At 37.6% G+C, this 24510-nt stretch overlaps 1 protein-coding gene across 2 annotated transcripts in view; it reads left to right on the plus strand.

The window, feature by feature from the left end:
• Nucleotides 1-1034: 1034 nt before the first annotated feature.
• Nucleotides 1035-24510, plus strand: part of TMEM67 (transmembrane protein 67) — a 46096-nt gene continuing 22620 nt past the window's right edge. Inside the window, exons 1-15 of one of the 2 annotated variants that reach the window (XM_070382958.1) lie at nucleotides 1035-1307; nucleotides 2933-3021; nucleotides 5179-5272; nucleotides 5982-6081; nucleotides 7020-7089; nucleotides 7185-7259; nucleotides 11787-11849; nucleotides 13376-13530; nucleotides 13645-13753; nucleotides 14878-14967; nucleotides 15714-15779; nucleotides 17589-17745; nucleotides 18696-18819; nucleotides 20537-20642; nucleotides 23354-23410. In XM_070382958.1, coding sequence (XP_070239059.1) covers nucleotides 1082-1307; nucleotides 2933-3021; nucleotides 5179-5272; nucleotides 5982-6081; nucleotides 7020-7089; nucleotides 7185-7259; nucleotides 11787-11849; nucleotides 13376-13530; nucleotides 13645-13753; nucleotides 14878-14967; nucleotides 15714-15779; nucleotides 17589-17745; nucleotides 18696-18819; nucleotides 20537-20642; nucleotides 23354-23410 — 1581 coding nt within the window. In that variant the 5' untranslated portion in view covers nucleotides 1035-1081. The remainder of the gene's footprint in view (nucleotides 1308-2932; nucleotides 3022-5178; nucleotides 5273-5981; nucleotides 6082-7019; nucleotides 7090-7184; nucleotides 7260-11786; nucleotides 11850-13375; nucleotides 13531-13644; nucleotides 13754-14877; nucleotides 14968-15713; nucleotides 15780-17588; nucleotides 17746-18695; nucleotides 18820-20536; nucleotides 20643-23353; nucleotides 23411-24510) is intronic. The other variant, XM_005895528.3, reaches the window with a different exon arrangement.

Consider the following 24510-nt stretch of genomic DNA (forward strand, 5'->3'; position numbering starts at 1 on the left):
ATAGTCAATAAAGCAGAAATAGATGTTTTTCTGGAACTCTCTTGCTTTTTCCGTGATCCAGTGGATGTTGGCAATTTGATCTCTGGTTCCTCTGCCTTTTCTAAAACCAGCTTGAACATCAGGAAGTTCACGGTTCACATATTGCTGAAGCCTGGCTTGGAGAATTTTGAGCATTACTTTACTAGCGTGTGAGATGAGTGCAATTGTGCGGTAGTTTGAGCATTCTTTGGCATTGCCTTTACATATTTCAAATCTGTGTTTTTTTCCCCTACTTTTTGGACAAGTTTATCTTGACAAATACATTATTGGGCTGTGTCCTTTAACATGAAAATGACCATAAGTTTTGTTGTAAATATCATTTAACGACTTAATGAAAAAAAACTTTTAATTTGTGTGATAAAATCAGATATTTTCTTGGCTGCGGTTACCGATTTCCCGACTTCTGAAATTGATTTCACATCCCGCAAACGGGTCAATTCATAGTCTGAAGTCTGGTCGTGTCTGCCAGGCTACAGGGTTAGCTTGCCTCTAATTGATGCTTTTGAATTTGGGTGTTGGAGAAGACTCTTGCGAGTCCCTTGGACTGCAAGGAGATCCAACCAGTCCATCCTAAAGGAAATCAGTCCTGAATATTCAATGGAAGGGCTGGTGCTGAAGCAGAAGCTCCAATACTTTGGCCACCTGATGTGAAGAACTGACTCATTGGAAAAGACCCTGATGCTGGGAATGATTGAAGGCGGGAGAAGGGGACGACAAAGGATGAGATTGGTTGGATGGCATCACCGACTCAATTGACATGAGTTTGGGTAAACTCCGGGAGTTGGTGATGGACAGGGAGGCCTGGTGTGATGCAGTCCATGGGATGGCAAAGAGTCGGACACGACCGAGCGACAGAACTGAAGTGAACCGATCCCATCCTTTCCCAGATCGCCAGATTCCCGCGGCTTTTCGTAACCTAGCAACCAGGCGAAGCCGGCCGACATTTCCGGAACACCGGGGCGCCGCGATCCAATCAGCTCTGCAGAGTCGCCGCTGAGGCTGACGGGCCGCGGGAGACGGCCTGGCCGCTGGCGTCTGCACCATGGCGACGGGAGGCCGCGGGGCTGTGGTTGCGATGGCCGCTGGGTCCACCCTGTCGTCTGCGAGTGTGACTCTGTTCCTCTTGCTGGTCCTCCCTCGCGTCTCACAAGCTCAGACCTTCTTTTTCCCTTTCCGGCAGCCGGAGACGTGCGGCCACAACCAGTACTTCGATATCTCGGCGCTCTCCTGTGTGGCGTGTGGCTCCAATCAGAGGCAGGATGCCCGAGGTGAGACGTCTCGGGACGGGCCCTGGCCAAAGGAGCAGTCCCGCCTTGATCCCGGCGTCGCTGAAACATCCCCCGCCCCTGCGGAAAGAATGTTTCAGAAAGGTTAACTGCCAACGCCTGAGAGGAGGGTCTCCTTGGAGGATTGAGGCTTAAACACACAACGAAGGAGGTTGGGGAAACCTTGAGTCAGCCACCCGCGAGGCCTCGTAATGAATTTCTTGGCTCCAGTCCCCTCCTCCTCATCAGGAGGGCTTTAGGGAGGCCCGTGGAAAGCTGACTAAGAAAGCGAAAAGAAGTAATCTTTGGGGTCGCAGAGAGTCGGACACGACTGAGCGACTGAACAACAACCACGACGGTCTGAGGTGCTAAGAGCAGGTGACAGGACCTGTTTGGGAAGGAATGCAAATTAGCGCTTGTAAACTTCGGTAGTTTTTTTTTAAAAATCTTCTCAAATCTAGAAATATAGAGCTGGAAGGGACCTTAACCATTTATGGTCCAGCCTTCTCAATTTATGGATTAAAAAATGAAAGTCCAGATGAGGTCAAGTCTTCTTTGTCCTGTAAATTGGAGACAGGAAGAACTCCTATATCTCTTTGCCCTCTTTCTCGATCTCTGTATTTCCACTATACAAAATGTCCATAATAGTATAGATTTCCTTAGGACTTAGCCCTTTCATTGCTGAATATTACTAATTCCCTCCAAAGTCTCTTTATATTAAACTTTTTTTTTTCTTGAGATGTTCATCATTGGTCCTAGTTGTCCTTTGAAACTGCTCAGGATAAGACTTTGCCCATATTCTAAAGTCTAGGATGTTTTTAATCTCAATTTGGTCACCCATGGTATTAACTTTCTTCCATCTTGAAATTTGATTTGTCTTTAAGTCATTGTGTAGGACAAGTCAGGCTTCTCAGGTGAGGAAGTAAGAAGAAAGCATTTCCCAGACTCATTCTATAAAATGTAAGGTTCATAGTCATGCACCCTGTTATCATAAGCATTCTACTACATGGATTCCTATTAAGTATCCACTTAATGCCTTCTTAGAGAATGCTGTCCTTACCTAGCCAGCAAGTTGAATATTCACTATCTTATACAGTTTGTTTTAATCTTTCCAGAGGAAAACAGTGATTTATTTGAATCAAGATAACTTTCCTAATAAGATTTTGTGTTGACAGAATTTGAATTCAGTAAGTATATGTGTATGGTTGGGTGAAATAGACATGTAAAATCTCCCATAGCGGTTAGTCAGTAGTTTGGTTATTAGTTTAATATTTATAATTTAATAATTTATTTATGCTTGCACTTAAAATTACAGCAAACACAATACCTACTGTATGCCAGACACATTGTAAGATGTAAATATAACACTTTTTATACGCTAATAATGACTAATTTAGTACTCATATTAACCCCACAAGGTACGTACTGTTCCTAATTGGAAGCCAAGGCAAAGAACAGTTCCTTGTTCAGGGTCACAAAACTAAGCAGCAGAATCAAGATTAGAACCCAGGCAGTACTGACTCCACTGTCTTGCTCTTAGCTGCTGCTTCTCAAGATCTTAAGAGTTATTAAAATTTTCCTATCTTGGAATTTCATTTATCAAGGTAAAAATTGGCTCTTCTTTTTAGGAACTTCATGTGTGTGTCTACCAGGATTTCAGATGATTTCTAATAATGGAGGACCTGATATTACTTGTAAAAAGTGCCCAGAACACATGGTATGGAGTATTTATTTTTTTAGAAAATCTTACTGTAAAAAATAGCAAATATCATTATTTTTTAAACTGTAATTTAATGCTGTACTCATATATTTTCCCACAGATTTTAAAATTACTAAGCCAGCTTTGTTTTTACTAGAGTTAATCTTGGGAAATCAGTGAAATTTTCTATACTTGGAGAAAATAGAAAGGTATTTTTAAAATCTGAAATTAAAAAAAAAAGCCATGATAATTTGTTTATTTCTATTTCATAGAGAAACTACTTTATAAAGGGAAATAGATGAATGAATGATATATAGAGTAAGTTCAGTGTCTTAGACTTACTATGTCAACAGTTTTACGTAATGATTCATGTTCATAATGATAGCTGAGTGATAAGTTCATCAAATGCCAATTTCATCACTAAATTAAATATCTGATGCTGTTTTATTAATCATTTCATTATATCATAATTTTTGGAAAATTAATGTATCAATAGTTACTATATATGATTCTTGATTAACAGAAATGTATCTTCCAATCATTTTGAATAATTAAGAGTCTTAGTGTGGCAGTTCTAACTTTCATAGTAATATTTCTTCTCTTTTTTTCAAAATGCAGTATTACCTCTTCTCATTATTGTATTTAAAAAAATTTAATTTGGGAATTTAGTATTTACCCATTTGTCCTGGTTTATGACTAGTACTTATAGGTTTGATGATCATTTTCATACTTGATGTTTTTAGAAATATTAACCCTAGCTGAATTATGATGAGCAAAACTACTAATATGAAATGGTGCCAAAGCAGACTAATTTTTCAGTGATGTCACTAAGCTTGTGGGGCTTCCCTGATGGCTCAAGTGGTAAAGAATCCACCTACAATACAGGAGACACAGGAGATGCAGTTTCTGTCCCTGGGTTGGGAGGATCCCCTGGAGTAAGAAATGGAAACCCTCTCCAGTATTGTTGCCTGGAAAATCCCATGGATGGAGGAGCCTGGCGGACTACAGTCCATTGAATCATAAAGAATCAGATATGAAGCACGCACACACACGCAACTGCTGCTGCTGCTGCTGCTAAGTCACTTCAGTTGTGTCCGACTCTGTGCGACCCCATAGACGGCAGCCCACCAGGCTCCCCTGTCCCTGGGATTCTCCAGGCAATACTGGAGTGGGTTGCCATTTCCTTCTCCAATGCATGAAAGTGAAAAAGTGAAAGTGAAGTTGCTCAGTTGTGTCCGACTCTTCTCGACCCCATGGACTGCAGCCCACCAGGCTCCTCCGTCCATGGGCTTTTCCAGGCAACAGTACTGGAGTGGGGTGCCATTGCCTTCTCCGACACACACAGCTAAGCTATCATAATTTTTAAATAGTCCTATATGTATAAATGTATTAACAAATACAGGGGCATTTCTTGATATATCCATTCTTTTCAACCAAAACTTAGCATAATTTGTGTCATTGTTTTGTTATTACCATTGTTTTCTATTTATTTTGTTTATATCCATGTTTGTAATAAAATTACTATATTTTTACCCCAGGTTTTTTTTTCTAAATCATGTAAGTCCAGTTTTGGATGATGTCATATTTTATCAAATCTTTACTAGTACAAATTATTAGTGGATTAAAAAAGATCTCAATTTAAACAACTTTAAGTATGTTTATCTACCATAAGATTCATCTATTTTGGGTCATAACTTAATTGCTAAAAGCTAATTATTTGAATTTTTAAAAATTAGAATAATTATTTTAGAACAGGTAAGGCTAAACTATTAATTACCTATTTGTTGATTCAATACTGTTGAATTTTTGTTGCATTTTATCTTGGTAAATTGAAAATAATTTATTAATTATTAAATAAAATAATAAATTAATAAAATAATTAATAAAATAATTTATTACCATTAATCATGGTAATAAAAGCTCATTTGAATTGAAAATCACAAAGAACTATTGCCTTTAGTTCTTAGTAGTTAATAGTAGTCTGTACATAGTTATAATATATAGCTTAATGTTTGAATATAAGCACAAATTGTCTTTCCAGGAAATTTTTATGTAGCTCATATGTATATAATTTATTTACATATTGCCTACAAATTTTACCCTATTACGTGATCAATTAAGGAGAACATTAATTAAGAAAAGGGAAATAATTTTTTTTTTTTTTTTTAAATTTAGAAAGGTGTTACTGAAGATGGCTGGAACTGTATTTCTTGCCCTGGTGGTTTAACTGCAGAAGGAAAATGCCACTGTCCCACTGGCCATATTTTAGGTGAGAAGTAGATTCTAGAATGTGTCCTTCTAGACTCTTTTTTTTTTTTCTGTTTTTAATGTATACATTGTAACCACAGGAAATATAACTGGTATTTTTTATGTAGCTATTTCATAGGCAAAGACTGTTCTCTAGCATACTCTTTTCAGTTAATGGTATGATTAAGATCATACCATTTAGATCTACCTCATTCTTTTTAATCCACTCTGTGGTATTTTATAACTTTTTGCTATTTTAAATATTTAGATTGTTTTCTAATTAGTAATGTTTTGATGAATATTCTTATGTACATAGTCAAGTGTCTCTGTAGGTTAGGTATCTAAAAATGAAGTTATAGTATTATAGAGTGTGTGAATTTATAATACATACCACCAAAAGTCCTCTTAAGTTGAGAAACTTACCAGAAGTCTGTGAAAATACTTGTTTCCCCAAAGCCAGTGTAACAGGAGTATGCAGGTAAGAGGAAAGAAATTTTTTAAGGAAACTATATTAATTTATTATGATGATTTAGAAATTTCTGTATTATTATTTTTTTTAATGTGGGAATGGGGAAGCCTTCACTTTTCAATACTTTATGTAAGGAGTTGACATATGTTTTGTTCTAACAAGGTGTTTTGAGAATTGGAATAATTACAAGTGGGTTTTACTAAGTGTATAGAAGCTTATATATTGATTATGAATTACATCTTATTGTTTCTAAATTGTTTAGTGGAAAGAAATGTTAATGGAACATTGTTGTCTCAAGCAACTTGTGAGCTCTGTGATGAAAGTGAAAACTCTTTTACAGTAGCAAATGCTTTAGGAAACAGGTAAGCAGTATGCTGGGTGCTGTCTTCATTAATATTTATGTAGAATTTGTGTCTTTTGTATCATATTCCTTAGGCTAGAAGTAGGCATTAACAGGTAAAGAAGCTGAGGTCCAAGAATGAGACAGAACAGGATTTAAATGGGCTTCCTTGGTGGCTTAGCTGGTTGAGAATCTGCCTGCATTGTGGGGACCTGGGTTCAATCCCTGGGTTGGAATGATCCCCTGGTGAAGGGAAAGGCCACCCACTCCAGTATTCTGGCCTGGAGAATTCCATGGATTATACAGTCCGTGGGGTCGCAAAGAAGATTTAAATCTTGTTTCTGTCTCTTGCTGGTTGTTTGACCTTTGTTTGTTAAGCCAGTGTTCTTATCTTCAGAAACAGGACATACCATCCACTTCATAGGCTGTTACCACAGCTCAGAAACATACTTTACATACCTAAAGTTTTTAGCTAAGTAGTATAGAGTAAGTGCTCAGTAAAAGGTAGCTATTTTTAGCTATTTTTGTTTTATTATTGATGTTATATAATTTGTACATAATCTATAATATATTGTGAAGTGAAGTCGCTCAGTCGTGTCCGACTGTTTGTGACCCCATGAACTGTAGCCTACCAGGCTCCTCAGTTCATGGTATTTTCCAGGCAAGAGTACTGGAGTGGGTTGCCATTTCCTTCTCCAATAATATATAGTATATAATAATAAATTTTATTTGCAATCTACTTAGTATTTTCTAGGTACTATATTTATATATATTATTGATTTTATTTATACCTTGCCTTATAATACAGAGTAGTGTATACTTTTGATAAGTTTACTTTATTGCAAGTAATTGCTTAGTTGAATGAATCTATTCTAATCTATTAAGTTAGAAAGACAAGCTCTCAATTAAATTAGAGCTAATTCATTAACATTTTAAAAATAATTTTTGTTGTATTGACAGGTGTGTCCGATGTGAACCAGCGTTCATTAATACCAGCAAGTCCTGTGCATGTTCAGAACCTAACATTTTAGTAAGGCTAATTACATTGATAATGTATATATTTTAAAATTGAATTGCTGATATTCTTACATAAACCTTTTTTTTTTTTCTTATTTATTTATGAAGACAGGGGGATTGTGTTTGAGCAGCACAGGGAATTTTCCTCTACGTATGATTTCAACTGCACGTTATGGAGAGCTTGTGAGTATGCTTCAGTTTTTTTGTTCTACTAGTTAAGGATATTTCTGCTTTTCTTCCTTTGGTAATTCATTTGGGACTAAAATGAGCTTCAGTTCATTGTTTCCCCAATTGTCATAGGTTTGGCCATTAGAAGCCCTTCGAATTTGTTCCTATGTCTTTTGGACATAACTGTATCTTTATTGGAGCATTTCCTGTCTGGCACCACAAGATTTCCAGGCTCATCTTATACTTTTCCTGCTTCGGTCCTGGAAACAGCTATTTCTCTAAAAAGCTCTTAAGGATAATATTTAGAAACAAAGATTACCATGCTTAGTATGCCCTAATTAGCAGACGTAGCTAGAAGGTATCTACACACATTATGTATAAACGTGTGTATGAGTGTGTGCTCAGTTGCTCAGTCGTGTCTGACTCTTTGAGACCCCATGGGCTTAAGCCCACCAGGTTCCTCTGTTCGTGGAATTTTCCAAGCAAGAATACTGGATTGGGTTGCCATTTCTTACTCCAGGGGATCTTCCTGACCCAGGAATTGAACCCACTGCTCTTGTGTCTGCCACATTGGCAGGCGGATTCTTTACCACTGTACCACCTGGGAAGGGCATGCGTATACATACTCAGATCTATAACTATTTCTGTGTTTATCTTATTGTTTTATGTAATTTCTAAGAGAAATAGCCAATCCTCTATAGTAATATATCAGACAGTCAATAAAGAATTTCCACATATTTGAGTCAGTGTCTTCACATTCCCTTTCCCCAAAGACAATGAGCTTACATCTTGGTTTGCCTTCCCAGCTTTAATTTTGAAAAATTTTTATTGTAGAAAAGTTAAAAAAAAAAAACAATGACTGTGCATGTATCTTTTACTAGTTTAACCAATTATTAATGTTTTGCCAAATTTGCTTTCTCTCTGTGTATGTAAACATGCATACAAACACATACATTCATATTTTTTTCTGAACCACTTGAAAATAAGTTGTAGCTGTGTAACATTTTACTCCTAAATATTTTGTAGCTCCTAAGGAAAATGGCATTTTTCTGGTATCACACCTAAAAAGATTAATAGAATTATTTGATATACTGTTCATATCCAAATATGCCTACTTGTTTCAATCAAGTCTTTTATCCCTGCCCACTTTTTTTTGGCAAAGGGACCCAGGATCAGCAAAAGATCCCACATTGAAATTAAATCTCTTTGGTCTCCTTTAATTTAGAACAGAGATCTTTATCCTCTTTTGCTTTTTGGATTCTTTTTTTTTTTCTTTTTTTCTTCTTTTACGGTCATTGACTCTTGCAGAGTCAAGGCCAGCTTTCTTGTAGAGCATCCCAGAGTCTGCATTTTTCTCATTTTTTTCTTATGATTAGACTCTGTGAAACATCTTTTTGGGAAAATCTGACATCGGTGCTGTGTATAGCCCATTGTATCATAACATGGAGCACATAATGTCAGGATATCCAGTTATTGGTGATGCTAAATTTGACTGGCTGGGCATGGTGCTGTCTGCCATTCCTCCCCCTTGTAAAGGTGCTGTGACTAATAAGTTAGTCTGAGATTTTACTGTGAGACTATATACATATCCTTTTTAGCAGTCATTGATGAACCTTATCTGAATCAGTTACTAAATTGGTTATATCAAGATGGTTTCACAATTTTATTGTTCCTTTTTATATTTTTAAGTTAGCAATCCTCTATAGAGTGCTTTCTTTTCTCTCTGTGCTTTTTTCTCTCTTTAGCTTTACTGCAAACCCCTGGTATCATGAGTATGTTATGAACTGTCACTGTTATTCTTCTTTTTAAAGCTCAGTTTGGTTCAGTTCAGTTGCTCAGTCGTGGCCGACTCTTTGCGACCCCATGGACTGCAGCACGCCAGGCTTCCCTGTCCATCACCAACTCCCAGAGCTTGTTCAAATTCATGTCCATTGAGTCGGTGATGCCATCCAACCATCTCATCCTCTGTCGTCCCCTTCTCCTGCCTTCAATCTTTCTCAGCATCAGGGTCTTTTCCAATGAGTCAGTTCTTTGCATCAGGTGGCCAAAGTATTGGAGCTTGCACTTCAGCATCAGCCCTTCCAATGAATATTTGGGACTGATTTCCTTTAGGATTGATTGGTTTGATGTCCTTGCGGTCCAAGGGACTATCAAGAGTCTTCTCCAACACCACAGCTCAAAAGCATCAATTCTTCGGCACTCAGCTTTCCTTATAGTCCAACTCTCACATTCATACATGACTACTGGAAAAACCATAGCTTTGAGTAGATGTCCTTTGTCGGCAAAGTAATGTGCTGTCTAGGTTGGTCATAGCATTTCTTCCAAGGAGCAAGTGTCTTAATTTCATGGCTGTAGTCATCATCCACAGTGATTTTGGAGCCCACAAATTAAAGTCTGTCACTTCATTTTTATTTCCTTTTATTTCCAACAATTCCATTGTTTCCCCATCTATTTGCCATGAAGAGATAGGACCGGATACCATGATCTTCGTTTTCTGAATGTTGAATTTTAAGCCAACTTCTTCACTGTCTTTGACTTTCATCAAGAGGCTCTTTAGTTCTTTGCTTTATTACATAAGGGTGGTGTCATCTGCATATTTGAGGTTATTAATATTTCTCCTGGCAATATTGATTCCAGCTTGTGCTTCCTCCAGCCCAGCGTTTCTCATGATGTACTCCACATAGAAGTTAAATAAGCAGGGTGACAATATACAGCCTTGACGTACTCCTTTTCCCATTTGGAACCAGTCTGTTGTTCCATGTCTGGTTCTAACTGTTGCTTCTTGACCTGCATACCGATTTCTCAGGAGGCAGGTCAGGTGGTCTGGTAGTTTCATCTCTTCAAAAATTTTTCACAGTTTGTTGTGATCTACACAGTCAAAGGCTTTGGCATAGTCAATAAAGCAGAAATAGATGTTTGTCTGGAACTTTCTTGCTTTTTCAGTGATCCAGTGGATATTGGCAATTTGATCTCTAGTTCGTCTGCCTTTTCTAAATCCAGCGTGAACATCTGGAAGTTCATGGCTCATGTACTGTTGAACCCTGGCTTGGAGAATTTTTGAGTATTACTTTGCTAGCCTGTGAGATGAGTGCATTTGTGTGGTAGTTTGAGCATTCTTTGGCATTGCCTTTCCTTGGGATTGGAATGAAAACTGACCTTTTCCAGTCCTGTGGCCACTGCTGAGCTTTCCAGATTTGCTCAGCAGTGGCCAAATTTTCAAAGCTCAAATTGTCCCAAATTTGGACTTCCCTTTGGTATAGCTTCTGTGTTATTTTAACATGTCTCCTTCAATCTTCAGGCACTACCTTGGTTTCTCTATACCATGTTCCAGGCCCAACCAATAATTATAATTTTAAATTGTCACATAATACTCTAGTTTATGCATTGAAATTCATGTAATTGTATGTCTATTGAATATTTAGGTTTTTTGTTAATAATATTGCTGTCAACCATTTTATGCACATAGATGTGTTTTTCCTTTTGGAGAGATTATTGACTTAAGGCACATGTCCTAAGTGTTTTTAAATTCCTGGGTTAAAGTATGTGGATATTGTTTCATAAAGAATCACGCAGCTTTGTCCCTGGCATTTGTCTGTGGCTTCATTTTGCATTGGCCAGTACTGTTGTCGATACTTTCCATTTTTACTAGGTTTCTTGTGTGTGTTAGCCAACGTTCTACACATATGTTTTTTTCTTACAAAATGAGAATTTTTGCTTATTGAAGAGATGAAAATAGTGACTCATAATAATTTTATTTTAGATTTCTTGGACAGTTATGGTGCCATATTTCATATAATTTGGTTTTATCACCTTTGTCCATGTTCAGAGAATTTACTACGGATGGTGTTTCTCTGTGTCTCGTTTTTTAGCAGGATATGCAGATGAGCTTTACAGCAGTGGTTCTTAACTAGAGGGAGACCTGTATCTGCAGTTTTCAGAGGACATGCGTGCCTTGGTCTCATTCTAGAGATTCTGATTCATTTGGTTTAGAATGAAGCCAGGCATTTTCTGTTTTCAGGAAATTACACAGTTGATTCTGATATTCATCATTGTTTGAGAATCACCACTGTGGAGATTTTAAATGTTAATTTCTCTGTGTATCCCCAATCTCCTGTTGCTTAGAAATCATTCACAAATATTTCTATTACTTGCAATTTAATACAGTGTAATATAATCCTAAATCACCAAATATTAACCAAATCTAAGTCAAGATCTAATTTTTCTTTTATTCTTTTGTACTTTGATTTTCATTTTAGTGAAATGGGCATAATAGTTGTTATTATTATTATTATAAACATACTTTATTTCCTTGTATCTTTTGTCTGAGCGATGTGATTTTGTAATTCAGTCCTACTTGTAATTACTGATATTGGTTGGAATTAATTCTTTTATTCTTATTAGAGTCTATTTTTCTGATAACGCTGGGAAAGTAATATTAGTTACTTCCCACTCAGCAGTGTGCACAGTAATGTCTTCCTAAGTGTGTAGGGTTAAGGAATTTCTATTTAAACGTAAAACTAAAATTCATCTTTTTGTTTATAGGGCATATCTTTCACTTCAGAATGGTTTGCAAAGTATTTGCAGTCATCAGCAGCTGCTTGTTGGGTATGTTTGAATTTCTAGAAAGTAGTTTTTATTTCATTTCAAAGAAACTGTGGTACCATTTTTTTTTTCCCCAGTTAATAAAACTTTTCTAAGTAGATATATCTCCTTGGTCATATTCTATTAAAACCCTTTCTAAGTGGACTGAAAGAGACTAATAAAGAATATGTTATTCATTTCACACTTATTACTCATAAATTAAATATGTCCAAACTTACTAAGCTGAAATTGAATGTTAGGGGAAACTGATTCGTACTATCATTTAGTAAATGTTTGTTGATGACTTACTGTATGCCATGCCCTGTTCTGAAACCTTTTAAGTTATCTATTTTAGGAAAAGACAGAGAAAAATCCTGTGTGGAATTGTAAGTAATTGTCAGGTGATGCCAAGTGCTATAAAGACAAACAAATCGGGATAAAGAACATAGAGAGTAGAAGGTGGTCCTAACTTATGGAGGGTGGTCAGGACAGGCATCTCTGAGAGTATGATATTTGAGCAAAGACTTGGAAGTGGAAGTGAGCCATGAAAATACCTAGGGGAAGAGAATTCTAAGCAGAGACCACAGCAAGTGCAGAGGTCCCAAAGCAGGGGTTCTCTGGCATGTTCATGCTAAAGAAACAGGAGGGAGACCTAAGTGGCCAGAGCAGTGAGCAGGGACGGTGGAGAAATGAGTTGAAGGATGAAGGGAGTGACTATGAGACCTAGAGTTTCCTGGAAGGGATGTAGAGGATTTTGTGCAAAGGTAGACAGTGGTTGGCCTCAGGTTTTGAAAAAGATCATTCTAACATGGAAAGTAGGCTTTGTTAGGGCAAAGACAAGCAGGGGCACCAATTAGGAGGTCATTAGAGTAATCCAAGTGAGAGAAAATGGACCTTTGGACAAGGGTGGTTCCATGGAAATGAAAGAAGTGTTAAGCTTCTGGATATATACGTTTAAAATTGAGCCAACAAGATTTAGTCATGAGTTGAATATGAGAAGGGAGAGAAAGATTACTGTGATGATGTTTTATTTGAATAACTGTAAAAATGAAGTGGTCTTTTCCTTAAAGAGAAAATTGAGAAAGAAGTTTGAGGGTCAAACTCAACAGATTTTGTTGTTCATAAAACAAATTACTTAAAATAGATTAGATTTATATGCAATAGATATAAAATAGATAAAATAAAAATAGCTTAGATTTCTATTCTAATATTAGGATCCGATTATTCTTTCAAATATAATTATTTCATGTATTAGTTTTTTTAAATGTCACGCTGTAAGTTTTTAGTTGGTTCTTCTTCGTTCAGTTGCTTGTCTTTATATTTTCACCTAAAATTTCAGGTAAAACTTATAAATTATTAACCTGCCATATGGAAAGTTCTTTTCTACTTTAATTAAAGGAGAAGTATTAAAAGCAAAAGAATATCCAAAAAAAGAATTTGCAGAATTCAAATTCTAAGCATAATTAAATTAAAACTAAGCATAATTTTTGTATCAACTTTTGTTTAGGATATTAAAGCCCATATATTTCTTTGTCATTGTTTTCCTGTAGGTGTATGGCAATCTAACATCTTGCCAAGCTCTCGGAAATATGTGTGTAATGAACATGAACTGTTATGACTCCTCTACTTTTGATGCATGTGGATTGTTTCAGTTTATCTTTGAAAATACTGCTGCACTGGGCACTGTTCATTCTGTCTCCTTTTGGTAAGGTTATTCTAACTGATGAACTGTCACTGTGACCGAATTCAGTGCAGTTACTTTCACAAATATGTACTAAGACCGTTCCCCCATTATTAAAACAATTGTGATTGTTTATAGGAGACAGAATCTTCCATGGCTGTTCTATGGAGACCAGCTAGGATTAGCACCTCAAATACTTAGTACTACACCTCTTCCTACAAATTTCAGTTTTAAAGGGGAAAACCAGGTACAAATCTCTATATTATTGAAGGTTAACTACATTTTGATTTATAATTTTGAAAGATAACAAGAATATTACTAGACATAATTCTTGATAGATTTAAAAAATTTTAGTGACTAAACTAAATCTAACAATATAGAGTTTAGTTTTCTTACTTGAGTTGTGTGGATACCTCTGGATTTTGTGTTACGGCAGCAAGAAGTACTTGTGGGTTGGGAAGGGTTTCATCACCAAACACAAAGCCTCCTCTGTCCTATATCTCCACATTTTTCATAACGGCTGCCAAAGATTGAGTGGGATTCTATGTGTTTCCTCAGCATGTCACAGGTCCAAATTCTTACCTTCATTTTTTTGACCTTCTAGAATGAAAGAATGGGAGAAGGCAATGGCACCCCACTCCAGTACTGTTGCCCAGAAAATCCCATGGATGGAGAAGCCTGGTAGGCTGCAGTCCATGGGGTCGCTAAGAGTCAGGCATGACTGAGCGACTTCACTTTCACTTTCCACTTTCATGCTTTGGAGAAGGAAATGGCGGCCCACTCCAGTGTTCTTGCCTGGAGAATCCCATGGACGGAGAAGCCTGGTAGGCTGCAGTCCATGGGATCGCACAGAGTCGGACACGACTGAAGTGACTTAGCTGGAGCAGAATGAAAGAATAGATTATTTCCTCCTCTATTCATCCTCCATTCACACACACACACACTCATTTAACAGGTTTGAAAAGAAGTTATCTGTCACTGCCTCTCAATTCTGAAGTAATAGTTTTTGTGCAAAAACCCAGTCCATTTATATTAAGTGTGTTTAATCAGAGAGATACACTGATTAATTTTTCCTCAAAGTAATGATTGATGAATTCAATATTTGGTCTCTAGAAAAAGAAAAGATCATTTGGCAATGAAAAAATTTGTATAGACTATTTTTTTTTTTTATCTGTACCAGCAGAGCTTTTATTTTATTTTATTTTTTTATTTTTTTTTTTTCTTTTAATTTTTATTTTTAAACTTTACATAATTGTATAGACTATTATATATACTCTGAAAGTCTGAACTCTCTAAGTTTTTATAGACCATTATATATATTCATAGACTTTCAGAGTATGTGACATTATTTTATTCTTGTTTTTCTTTAAGCAGAGTACAAAACTGAAGTTTATTGCTGCTTCCTATGATGTGAGAGGAAATTTTCTCAAGTGGCAAACTTTAGAAGGAGGGATTTTACAGGTGAGTATGATTCTAGAGAGAATTTACTATACTCTAGAATACTATGCTATGCTAAGTCACTTCAGTCGTGTCCGATTCTGTGTGACACCATAGACGGCAGCCCACCAGGCTCCCCCGTCCCTGGGATTCTCCAGGCAAGAACACTGGAGTGGGTTGCCATTTCTTTCTCTAATGCATGAAAGTGAAAAGTGAAAGTGAAGTCGCTCAGTCGTGTCCGACTCTTAGTGACCTCATGGACTGTAGCCTACCAGGCTCCTCCGTCCATGGGATTTTCCAGGCAAGAGTACTGGAGTGGGTGCCATTGCCTTCTCCATATATAGTATATAGTATACAATATATATACTATATATAATATATACACAATATATATACAATGTATTTACTATATACAATATATATACTATAGAGTATATAGTAGACAATACTCTAGAGAGTATGAATCTAGAGAGAATCCCTAACATGTCTTATTTTTGACTGAGGCAAAGATGAGGAAAAAACTAGATTATTGCTTGAATAGAGCATCAGTTTGCTTGCTAGAGTTGATTTTTCTTGTTTTGTTTTAAATTGGAATTTCTTAAAAGTACTTTAAGTTATAACAGAGATGCTCTCTTAACTTTTCACTCCCTTGATAACATTAAATAAGTATTATATAAAGTATATATCCATGTTAAGTCTTGAGAACCCTTGACTATAAGCAAAGAAAAGATTCGTGAGAGCTATTTATCAGTTGTGTTCTTTTGCTGTAGCTTTGTCCAGACACAGAGACGAGACTAAATGCTGCTTATTCCTTTGGAACAACTTATCAACAAAGTGTAAGTTGGAACTATTTTAGGCAGTCTACATTTTGGCTTCATTTTTCACATCAGCAATAATTGAAATAATTATTAAATTTTTGAAATTAGTAATTTTTTGCAAAAAGAAAGCGAAAGTGAAGTCGATCAGTCATTTCTGACTCTTTGCAACCCCATGGACTGTAGCCCACCAGGCTCCTCCATGCATGGAATTTTCTAGGCAAGAGTACTAGAGTGGGTTGCCATTTCCTTCTCCAGGGGATCTTCCTGACCCAAGGATCGAACCTGGGACTCCTGCATTGTGGGCTAATGAATAATTTATGAATGATTTTTATTAATAAAATCAGCATGAAAACAGTACCTTGTCGTCCATAGAGTCTTAAACATCATAATTGTGTATTTGCTTCTGGCATATAGGTCTTAAAAATAATCTCTACTTTTGAGCATTTTAGAATGAAGTAGAAGTACTTCATTTTTAATAAACAATAAAGTGTTATCACTGCCTCCTCCCTCCTCCCTCCAGTAGCAAAATGCTTCCTTTTCTCTCCATGCTTGTCTCCCTCCCTCCCTGACCTTCCTTCCTTTGGTAATGCATTTTAAAACTACAGTATGGGACAAAGCAATATTATGAGCTGTTAAACATTTGAAAGACCTTCAATAGTCTACAAAAATACTTCTTGATAAAATGCATGTACACACACCACAGAACAAAACTGTGATTCCAGCTTTGTTAAAACAACAAAAAGCACCATTGGGGAAAACAGATGAGAAAAAGAAACATTTTTAACAGTGGTTATCTCTGGATGGTGGGATTACAGATTATTTTCTTTCTTTTCTACATTTTCCAGATTTTCTATCATGAACTTAAATTTGCTTTTATTATCAGAAATGACTTGTGTTACTTTAAAAAACTGTTGTGTATCTACTTTGGGCCAGATAAATCCCACTGCTCTGTCCTCAGCATTTTATCATTTTTATCTCATCTGATCCATGAAATAGCTTTGTAAAATACACACTCGTGTTTTGTGGATGAGGAAATGTTGCTCAGTAATATTAGGTAATTTGTTCAAATTCTTTCATCAAGTAAATGTTCTGTTAGGCTTGAAAACCGTGGTTTTTCCATCGAACCCAGTTGCCTCTCAGGGAGTTCACAGCCTAGTAGAGAAAACAGCTATATAGACAAAGAATTGAAAAGAATGTGATGTGTTGGTCTAAAGATATGAACAAGGAACCGTGTTGGTTCAAAGAAGGGTCCTTAACAGTTCCTAGGGAAGTTCAGAAAGGCTTTACACGGTGCGTGACACTTGAGCCTGCAGAATGAATATGAGTTTACAGGGAGCACAGGGGGGAAGGGAATACCAGGCAGGAACACCATTTGCAGTGTCAGATGTAGAATAGCATAGCATATTTAGAGACTATAAGTAGCTTAGTGTGACTGAACCAGAGACAAAGAGGAAGCAGTGGGAGATAAACCTGGCACTATTAAGGGGAGTCAAATCATAAACAGTGTTTACCAGGAGAAAGAGTTGGGACCTCACCCCACAGGATAGGAGTTTTTAAACCTTTTTATTGCTGTACAGTTACAGTTGAGAATGAATGTATAGCCTCTCCAGCTGGGTTGTTGGACAAGATTCAGGTGGTTCTTTACTGTTATTTTGGCCCTTATAAAAGAATCATACATAGTATTCATGTTTTAAAAGACGTATGAAAATATGTATAAACACCATAACTGGAAGATACTTTGTTTTACAATTACAAATCTTTTAAAGATAATAAATATGCTTTCTAACTTTCAATTTGGGTACTTTTATTTTTAATTTTATTTTTCAGTGTGAGATTCCTGTCCCTAAGATCTTAACTGACTTTCCCACTCCTACGTTTTATGATGTGTACCTTGAATATACTGATGAGAATCAGCACCAATATATTTGGGCTGTGCCTGTGTTAAACTTAAATCTTCAGCACAAGAAAATGTTTGTGAACAAAGGTAAGGCATCCATACACACCACTCTTTCTCTGAGCTGAAATCAATAAATAAGTCAACCAACATAGCTTAATAAGCCACAGATTATAAGAAAAGTCATGGATTCACTATGATGGTAAGCTTGTTTGTTTTTTAAAATATTTATCTATTTAGCTGCGCCAGGCCTTAGTTGCAGCATGTGGGGTCTAAGTTCCGTGACCTCGGATCGAACCTAGGCCCCCTGTCTTGCCTTAGCCACTGGACCGCCAGGGAAGTCCCTGACTGTAAGGTTTTATATAGCACGCCCCACGGTAAACTGCAAGGGTGTTGGTGGATTTACTCAGTGCGCTTAGTCACTCAGTCGTATCCAACTGTTTGCGATGCCACGGACTGTAGCCCGCCAGGCTCCTCTCACCATGGGATTCTCCAAGCAAGAATACTGGAGTGGGTTGCCCTTCCCTTCTGCAGGGGATCTTCCTGACCCAGGGATCAAATTTGTGTCTCCTGCATTGCAGGCAGAGTCTTTACTGTCTAAACCACCAAGGAAGCCTTATTTACTAAACATATCAGGCTTTTTATTAAGAAATTTTATCATTCCTGAAAGTTTATCCTAGAAAAACAGTAGAACTATAAAATAAGGGCTTCTTCAAACCATCCTTGAGCTGCTCTTTGGACAAATTAGTTTCTTTTGTTGTTTCTCATTTTATGAAATCCTGTTTATTCAGGTAATTTGCAGGGAAAATCCTTCCAAACTGATGAAAAGTCCAGACAATCAGAAAACATCAAGTGCAGCTGTGGAAGGCTATTACTAGGAATTTCTCACAGCAGGAGTTGTTTTTGCAACCATCTTATTAAAACAAAGTGTACTAATTTTGTGTTTTAAATTTGTCCAGTAATCTTCACTTTGAGTGCCATCTTGAACAAATGAAAGTATTTTTTAAACCCATCTTTTTTTTTTTTTTTTTTGATAAAAGACAGTAGTTCTGGCAAGTGGCTTCTGACTCGGCGCATTTTCTTAGTGGATACACTAAGTGGACGGGAAAATGACTTAGGAAGCCAGCCAAGATTAATTAGAGTCGCCACCCAAATATCACTGAGGTAAACAAATGTCTAATTTACTGAATGAGGCTTGGAGTATTTGGAAAAATGTCATAGTGAAAGTGTTGACCTGTAATTGTCAGATGAAAACAGTAAGAACACCTGAACTGGAATGATACATAATGTATTCTTAGATGTCTATGTAGATTGGGATAGACCAGCCCTGGGATTTCTTTGGAAGGAATGATGCTAAAGCTGAAACTCCAGTACTTTGGCCACCTCATGTGAAGAGTTGACTCATTGGAAAAGACTGATGCTGGGAGGGATTGGGGGCGGGAGGAGAAGGGGACGACAGAGGATGAGATGGCTGGATGGCATCACTGACTCGATGGACGTGAGTCTGGGTGAACTCCAGGAGTTGGTGATGGACAGGGAGGCCTGGCGTGCTGTGATTCATGGGGTCGCAAAGAGTCGGACACGACTGAGCGACTGATCTGATCTGATCTGAATAGAGGAGATAATTACTTCAGAAGGGCTTCAAGAGTTTGCCAAAATCCATATCCTAAGCCCCACTCTAGACTTGCCAAGTTAGAATGAGTTGAGAGGTGGGGAGCAGTGAAGATCCACGGGCCGACGCGGGTGTGTTAGAGTGCGTCAGATCTTTGCAGCAGGCGGGCCTCCTATGGCTCCGTCTCCTTTAGCACCCACTGCTCTAGGTTGGTCCTCGTTAGTTATCAACACCTCGCTCTTCCTCGGATACTTGGATGATGGCCCTGCCTTAGGGTAGTGCCATGCAGCCCTTCTCCACTGTGAGGTTCCTATCTCTAACCTTATGTGGCTTTTCCACTTCAGTGTCTTATGATGTGCACCTTGAATACACTGATGAAACCCACACCATCATCTTTATGGTGTTTCAACATACATTACTTTTTCATTGTTTTTTCATTTTGATTTTCACAACAGTCTTTCACGAAGTAGGCAGTACAGAAGCTTTGTCCTATCTATACCCTTCTGAAATCTACCTGTGCTGTTTTTAGCATTTCCTCAATCTTCCAGTGTAGATTCCTCAGTGAAAATGAAGTTGAAACTAGTCAGGTCTGACTTCATACTGATGAAACCATGTTGGCCGCTGGTACTGGCATTTTCATTTCCGAGTTTACAGACGGTATGTTACTAATGCATTGAATTCAGCAAAATGTACCCTATTATGTGCCATAAATAGTACCAGATATGACGTGTTATCTTTAAGAATTCATCTTTTTTTAATATTTATTTTTATTTTATTTATTTATTTGGCTGTGCCGGATCTTAGTTGTGGCACGTGGAATCATTAGTTGCGGCATGTGGGATCTAGTTCCGTGATGGGATTGAACCTGGCCCCTGCGTCGGGTGTGTGGAATCTTAGCCACTGGACCACCAGGGAAGTCACCAAGAATTCATCTTTTTTTCAAAATCAGGATATTATCTGCCTTTCTCTAGGCAGTACTTTAAGTCCTCAAAAGTGGTACACAGTACTTCATTGATTTTATTTGTAAGCTTTGTAGGACCTGGATCAAGAAGCGTTTTTTGAGGGTGTATTTTAATATAAAGTTTTGACCACTTCAGATATCCTGTGTTAGTACCATTAGTTTATGTTTAACCTTCTCTAGTTTTTAATAACTGCTGGTTCTGAGATCACCAAGACTACTCACATCACATTCAGAAGAAACAGTAAGTTAAATATATGTTTAAGGGCCTCAGTGTATTTTTAACTAAAAATGAATTTTCTTTTAAACAGCATCCACCTTGTACCCAACACAAAAAATGGAAACATTTACCCTCCCTTAATTACCATTGCCTACCGTGACATTGATATCAAAGATCCCAGCAGCCAGTCTGTGAAGGTGAGGTCCTTCTTGGCCATTGCCTGTCTATGTGTTAGTGCAAAACTGAGAGAGTTTGCATTATGATCAAAAGACTATTAGTCCTTTTCAGAGTTTTAAATAAACATAGCACTTTATATAGTCAAGACAGTTATTTTTTACTAATGCTGGTAAGAGGTGAGTTCTTATGGATTCTGCATATAAAAAGGCAAGAATTAAGTTTGTCAGCGGATAGTGTCACCAGCCGCTGGGCCTCCCTGTTCTGGATGCCAGGACATGCTGAGCCATATGGCATCTCCTCTCGTTCTCTTTGGCCACCTTGCTTCTGTTAAGACTTTGTCTCCTTGCCTAACTAAACCAGGAACTCAAACCTTAAGAGGGCATGTGTGTTTCTCTTCTCACCAGTCTTGCCCACTTGATAGAGACATACTTAAACAGGCAGAAAGAGAATCTAATTTTTAGCTCTGTAACTAGTAGCACTAAAGTGAAATAGAGAATGTAGTTTGGACCTGCAACCAGTCTTCTGACTGTTTCCCAACTCAGTTAAACTTAACCCCAGAACCCGAGTCCTCCCCTGCCTGGAAGGGCCTGTGTGTGGAAGTGAGACCGTGTACACACTGAAAGCAGGCTGTACCAAAGAAGGAGCCTGGCAAAGGCCGCGCTCTGCCTCGCCAGGCGATTGAAGCGCCCCTGCCTGAGGAGGGGTAGAGAAGAGAGGATGGAGGTCGGGACCGGAGCTAACCGTTCTAGACTTCTTCCTCATCCCCTGTCTCCCCAGAAGCATGACAGTTGGAAGGTGAACACTCCTTACCTCCAAGACTCACTAAAGCTTTTAATTTCTACTGTTTTACTTTTCTGAATTTTAATATTCTAGTTCTTCAGCCAGTGTTTTTGGCCTCTCTGTTGAGCTTGTACTTCTACTCGGCTACTGTTGGATTCAGGCTTTCATAAAGCGAAAAGTAGGCACATGGTATGACTTTTCTCTGAAAGGTTTCCCATCCTCAGTTTTATTACCTGATTTGATATTGAAATTCGTTTCTATTGCCTGAATTTATATACAGTGTAATGAGAAGAGAAAATCCAGGAGCATGCTTAGTAACAACAGAAGACTGCCTTGTTTAAATTTTCCTGGAATGTCATTTTTGGGTAGTTAAGAGTGTATTTATCTTAATATAAAACACTTCTGGGTGTTTTCTTTAAATATTTTTCTTGTCGAAAATATATCTAAACTGTTTTGACAAATTGGAAAATAAGCAATAGGAAAAAAGTTGAGAGAATCATAACTCTCTTGTTATGAGGAAGCCCACCTCAATTGTTCTAATTATAGAATGCAGTTTTCATCATTTCTTAATTTCTCATGACAGCTATTGTAAAAGTTCTACATTCATTTTGAGCATCCAGCTGTATCTCTGCTCTCTTACCATCTCTGCAAATAACCTGTCTTCCTGTTTTTCTGAGCAGATCAAAACCATCCAATATGAATTGCCTCAGACTTCCTCTTTAATACTTCAGTATCTCTGTTTCATTATCTTTCTTGACTCCGGTTCCTATTTCTAAGAATGAAGAATCCTTCCCACTTTCTTAAGCAAATTTTCAACCCTTACTTGTTTAGGATATTTTCTTCTATTTAATTTTATATATTTTATTATAATATATTAATGTGTATTTTCTCCTGTTTCGCCCCCAGCCTTTTATTCGGCCAGCTTCTCTGCTGGTTCCTTTCCCTTGCCTTTCAGATTGCCCTGTCTTAAAAACAAAGTAGCACAACCAAACCATAAAATCTTCTGTCAACTCTGCCAACAATTCAGCTTGCTATCATGTGTCTTTCCTTGATTTCCCAACCATTTATTCTTTCATCATTTGCAGTTTGGGTCCTGCCATTTTGCCTCTTTGAAAACCTCTTTCATGAAGTCAGCAAGGTATTCCACATACACTGGCTTTATTTCTTTAACTTTACACTTATACAGTTGACCCTTGAACAACACAGATTTGAACTGCATGGTTCTGCTTATATGTGGATTTTTTTTTTTTTTATAACTAAATATGTACGGCAGCACTCCACAAAGTTGGTCCAATTCATGGATGTGGAGGACCAACTCTAAAGTTCTATCTGAATTTTTGACTGCATCGTAATTGATGCCCCTAACCCCTATATTGTTCAAGGGTCAGTTGTACAACAGTTGACTCTACTCGTGACCTCCTCCTCCTTGCCCCTGTTCTGTGACCCTGGTAAGACTTAGGTGTCTTCCCTCTCCTATTCCTCATGCTACTGTTTCTCTTAATCCTTTATGATTCTTCTCTCTCCTGTCTCTGTATAATTGTGTCCCTAAGATTCTTGTTTACACCTTTGATTAATCTGCCTTCTTCCTATGTGATTGTTTAACCAGTTGCTGAACTCTTGATACACAAGATAGGTCACATGCCTCAGTTACAGAAACCTATCAGAAAATGAAATATGATTAATTTGACTTGAGTGCTGTTAATGAACCTAATCTACCTTCTAATGAAACCCTCTTTCTTTAATATATGTTCTAAATGGATATTTAAAGTAGTGTGGGTAATTCCCCAAAGTGTATTTATTTATGTATAAGTAAAGGTCAACTCTAGTAATACTGATAGTTTAAAAGTATGATATTTTTAGTAAAATGCAGCTGTGAATGTATTTTTATAGTAAAAATAGGTTTGTATCATATAACTTCAGTATGGCTAATTTGCTTTCTTTTAAACATCAGGTTTCTTTCTCAGTCACATACGAAATGGATCAAGGAGAAGCACATGTCCAGACAGATGTGAGTTTCTTTTAAGCTGTCAAAATACTTACATTATATTTTTTAATTAAAACAAATTTTTTTTACATGTTCAGGAAAGTTGTCAAAATAAAGAGATTTGGCATATATCCCTCACCAAGTCTCCCTTACCATTAACATCTTACATAACTGTAGTTGTTGTTCCGTCAGTAGTCGTATCTCTTTGTGACCCCGTGGACGGCAGCACGCCAGGCTGCATACTGTAGTACAGTGGTCATAATCAGGAAATTAATGTTGATGTAGTCCTGTTAACTAATCTAGGCTTTCCTGGCAGCTCAGTGGTAAAGAACCCACCTGCCAATGCAGGTTCGATTCCTGGGTTGGGAAGATCCTTTGGAAAAGGTAATGACAACCCACTCTAGTATTCTTACCTGGGAAATCCCACAGACAGAGGAGCCTGGCGGGCTTCAGTCCATGGGGTCGCGAAGAGTTGGACGCTATTTAGTGACTAAACAATAGCAAATTAACTAATGTAAATGCTGTTTGGATTTTACAGATTTTTTTCACTATCCTTTTCTGTTTCAGAACCCAACCATTGTGTGTCTCCTTAGTCTCCTTAGGTCTGTGACAGGTCGTCAGTCATTCTTTGTCTCATGACTGACCCTAACACTGGTATTTTGTCCTTCAGTTGGTTTTATCTGGTATTTTCCCATGATTAAATGTAGTTTTAGCATACGTACCGTGAAAGTGATGTTATACCCTTCTCAGTGAGTCATATCAGAAGATACTTGGTGTCAGTATATCTTATTAATGGACTTTCCAGGTGGCGCTAGTGGTAAAGACCCTCCTGCCAATGCAGGAGAGATAAGAGACCTGGGTTTGATCCCTGGGTCAGGAAGATCCCCTGGAAGAGGACAGGGCAACTCACTCCAGTATTCTTGCCTAGAGAATCCCATGGACAGAGAAGTCTGGTAGGTTACGGTCCATAGGATTGCAAAGAGTCAGACACGACCGAAGCTACTTAGCACACACGTATCTTATTAACATTGATGTCAACTTTGATCGTATGGCTAAGATGGTATCTGCAGAGTTTTCCATTGTATTTTTCCACTTATAATTAATAAGTATCTTGTGGGGAGATA

Source organism: Bos mutus, chromosome 14 (assembly GCF_027580195.1).
Source record: "Bos mutus isolate GX-2022 chromosome 14, NWIPB_WYAK_1.1, whole genome shotgun sequence".
NCBI classification, from domain to species: Eukaryota; Metazoa; Chordata; class Mammalia; order Artiodactyla; family Bovidae; genus Bos; species Bos mutus.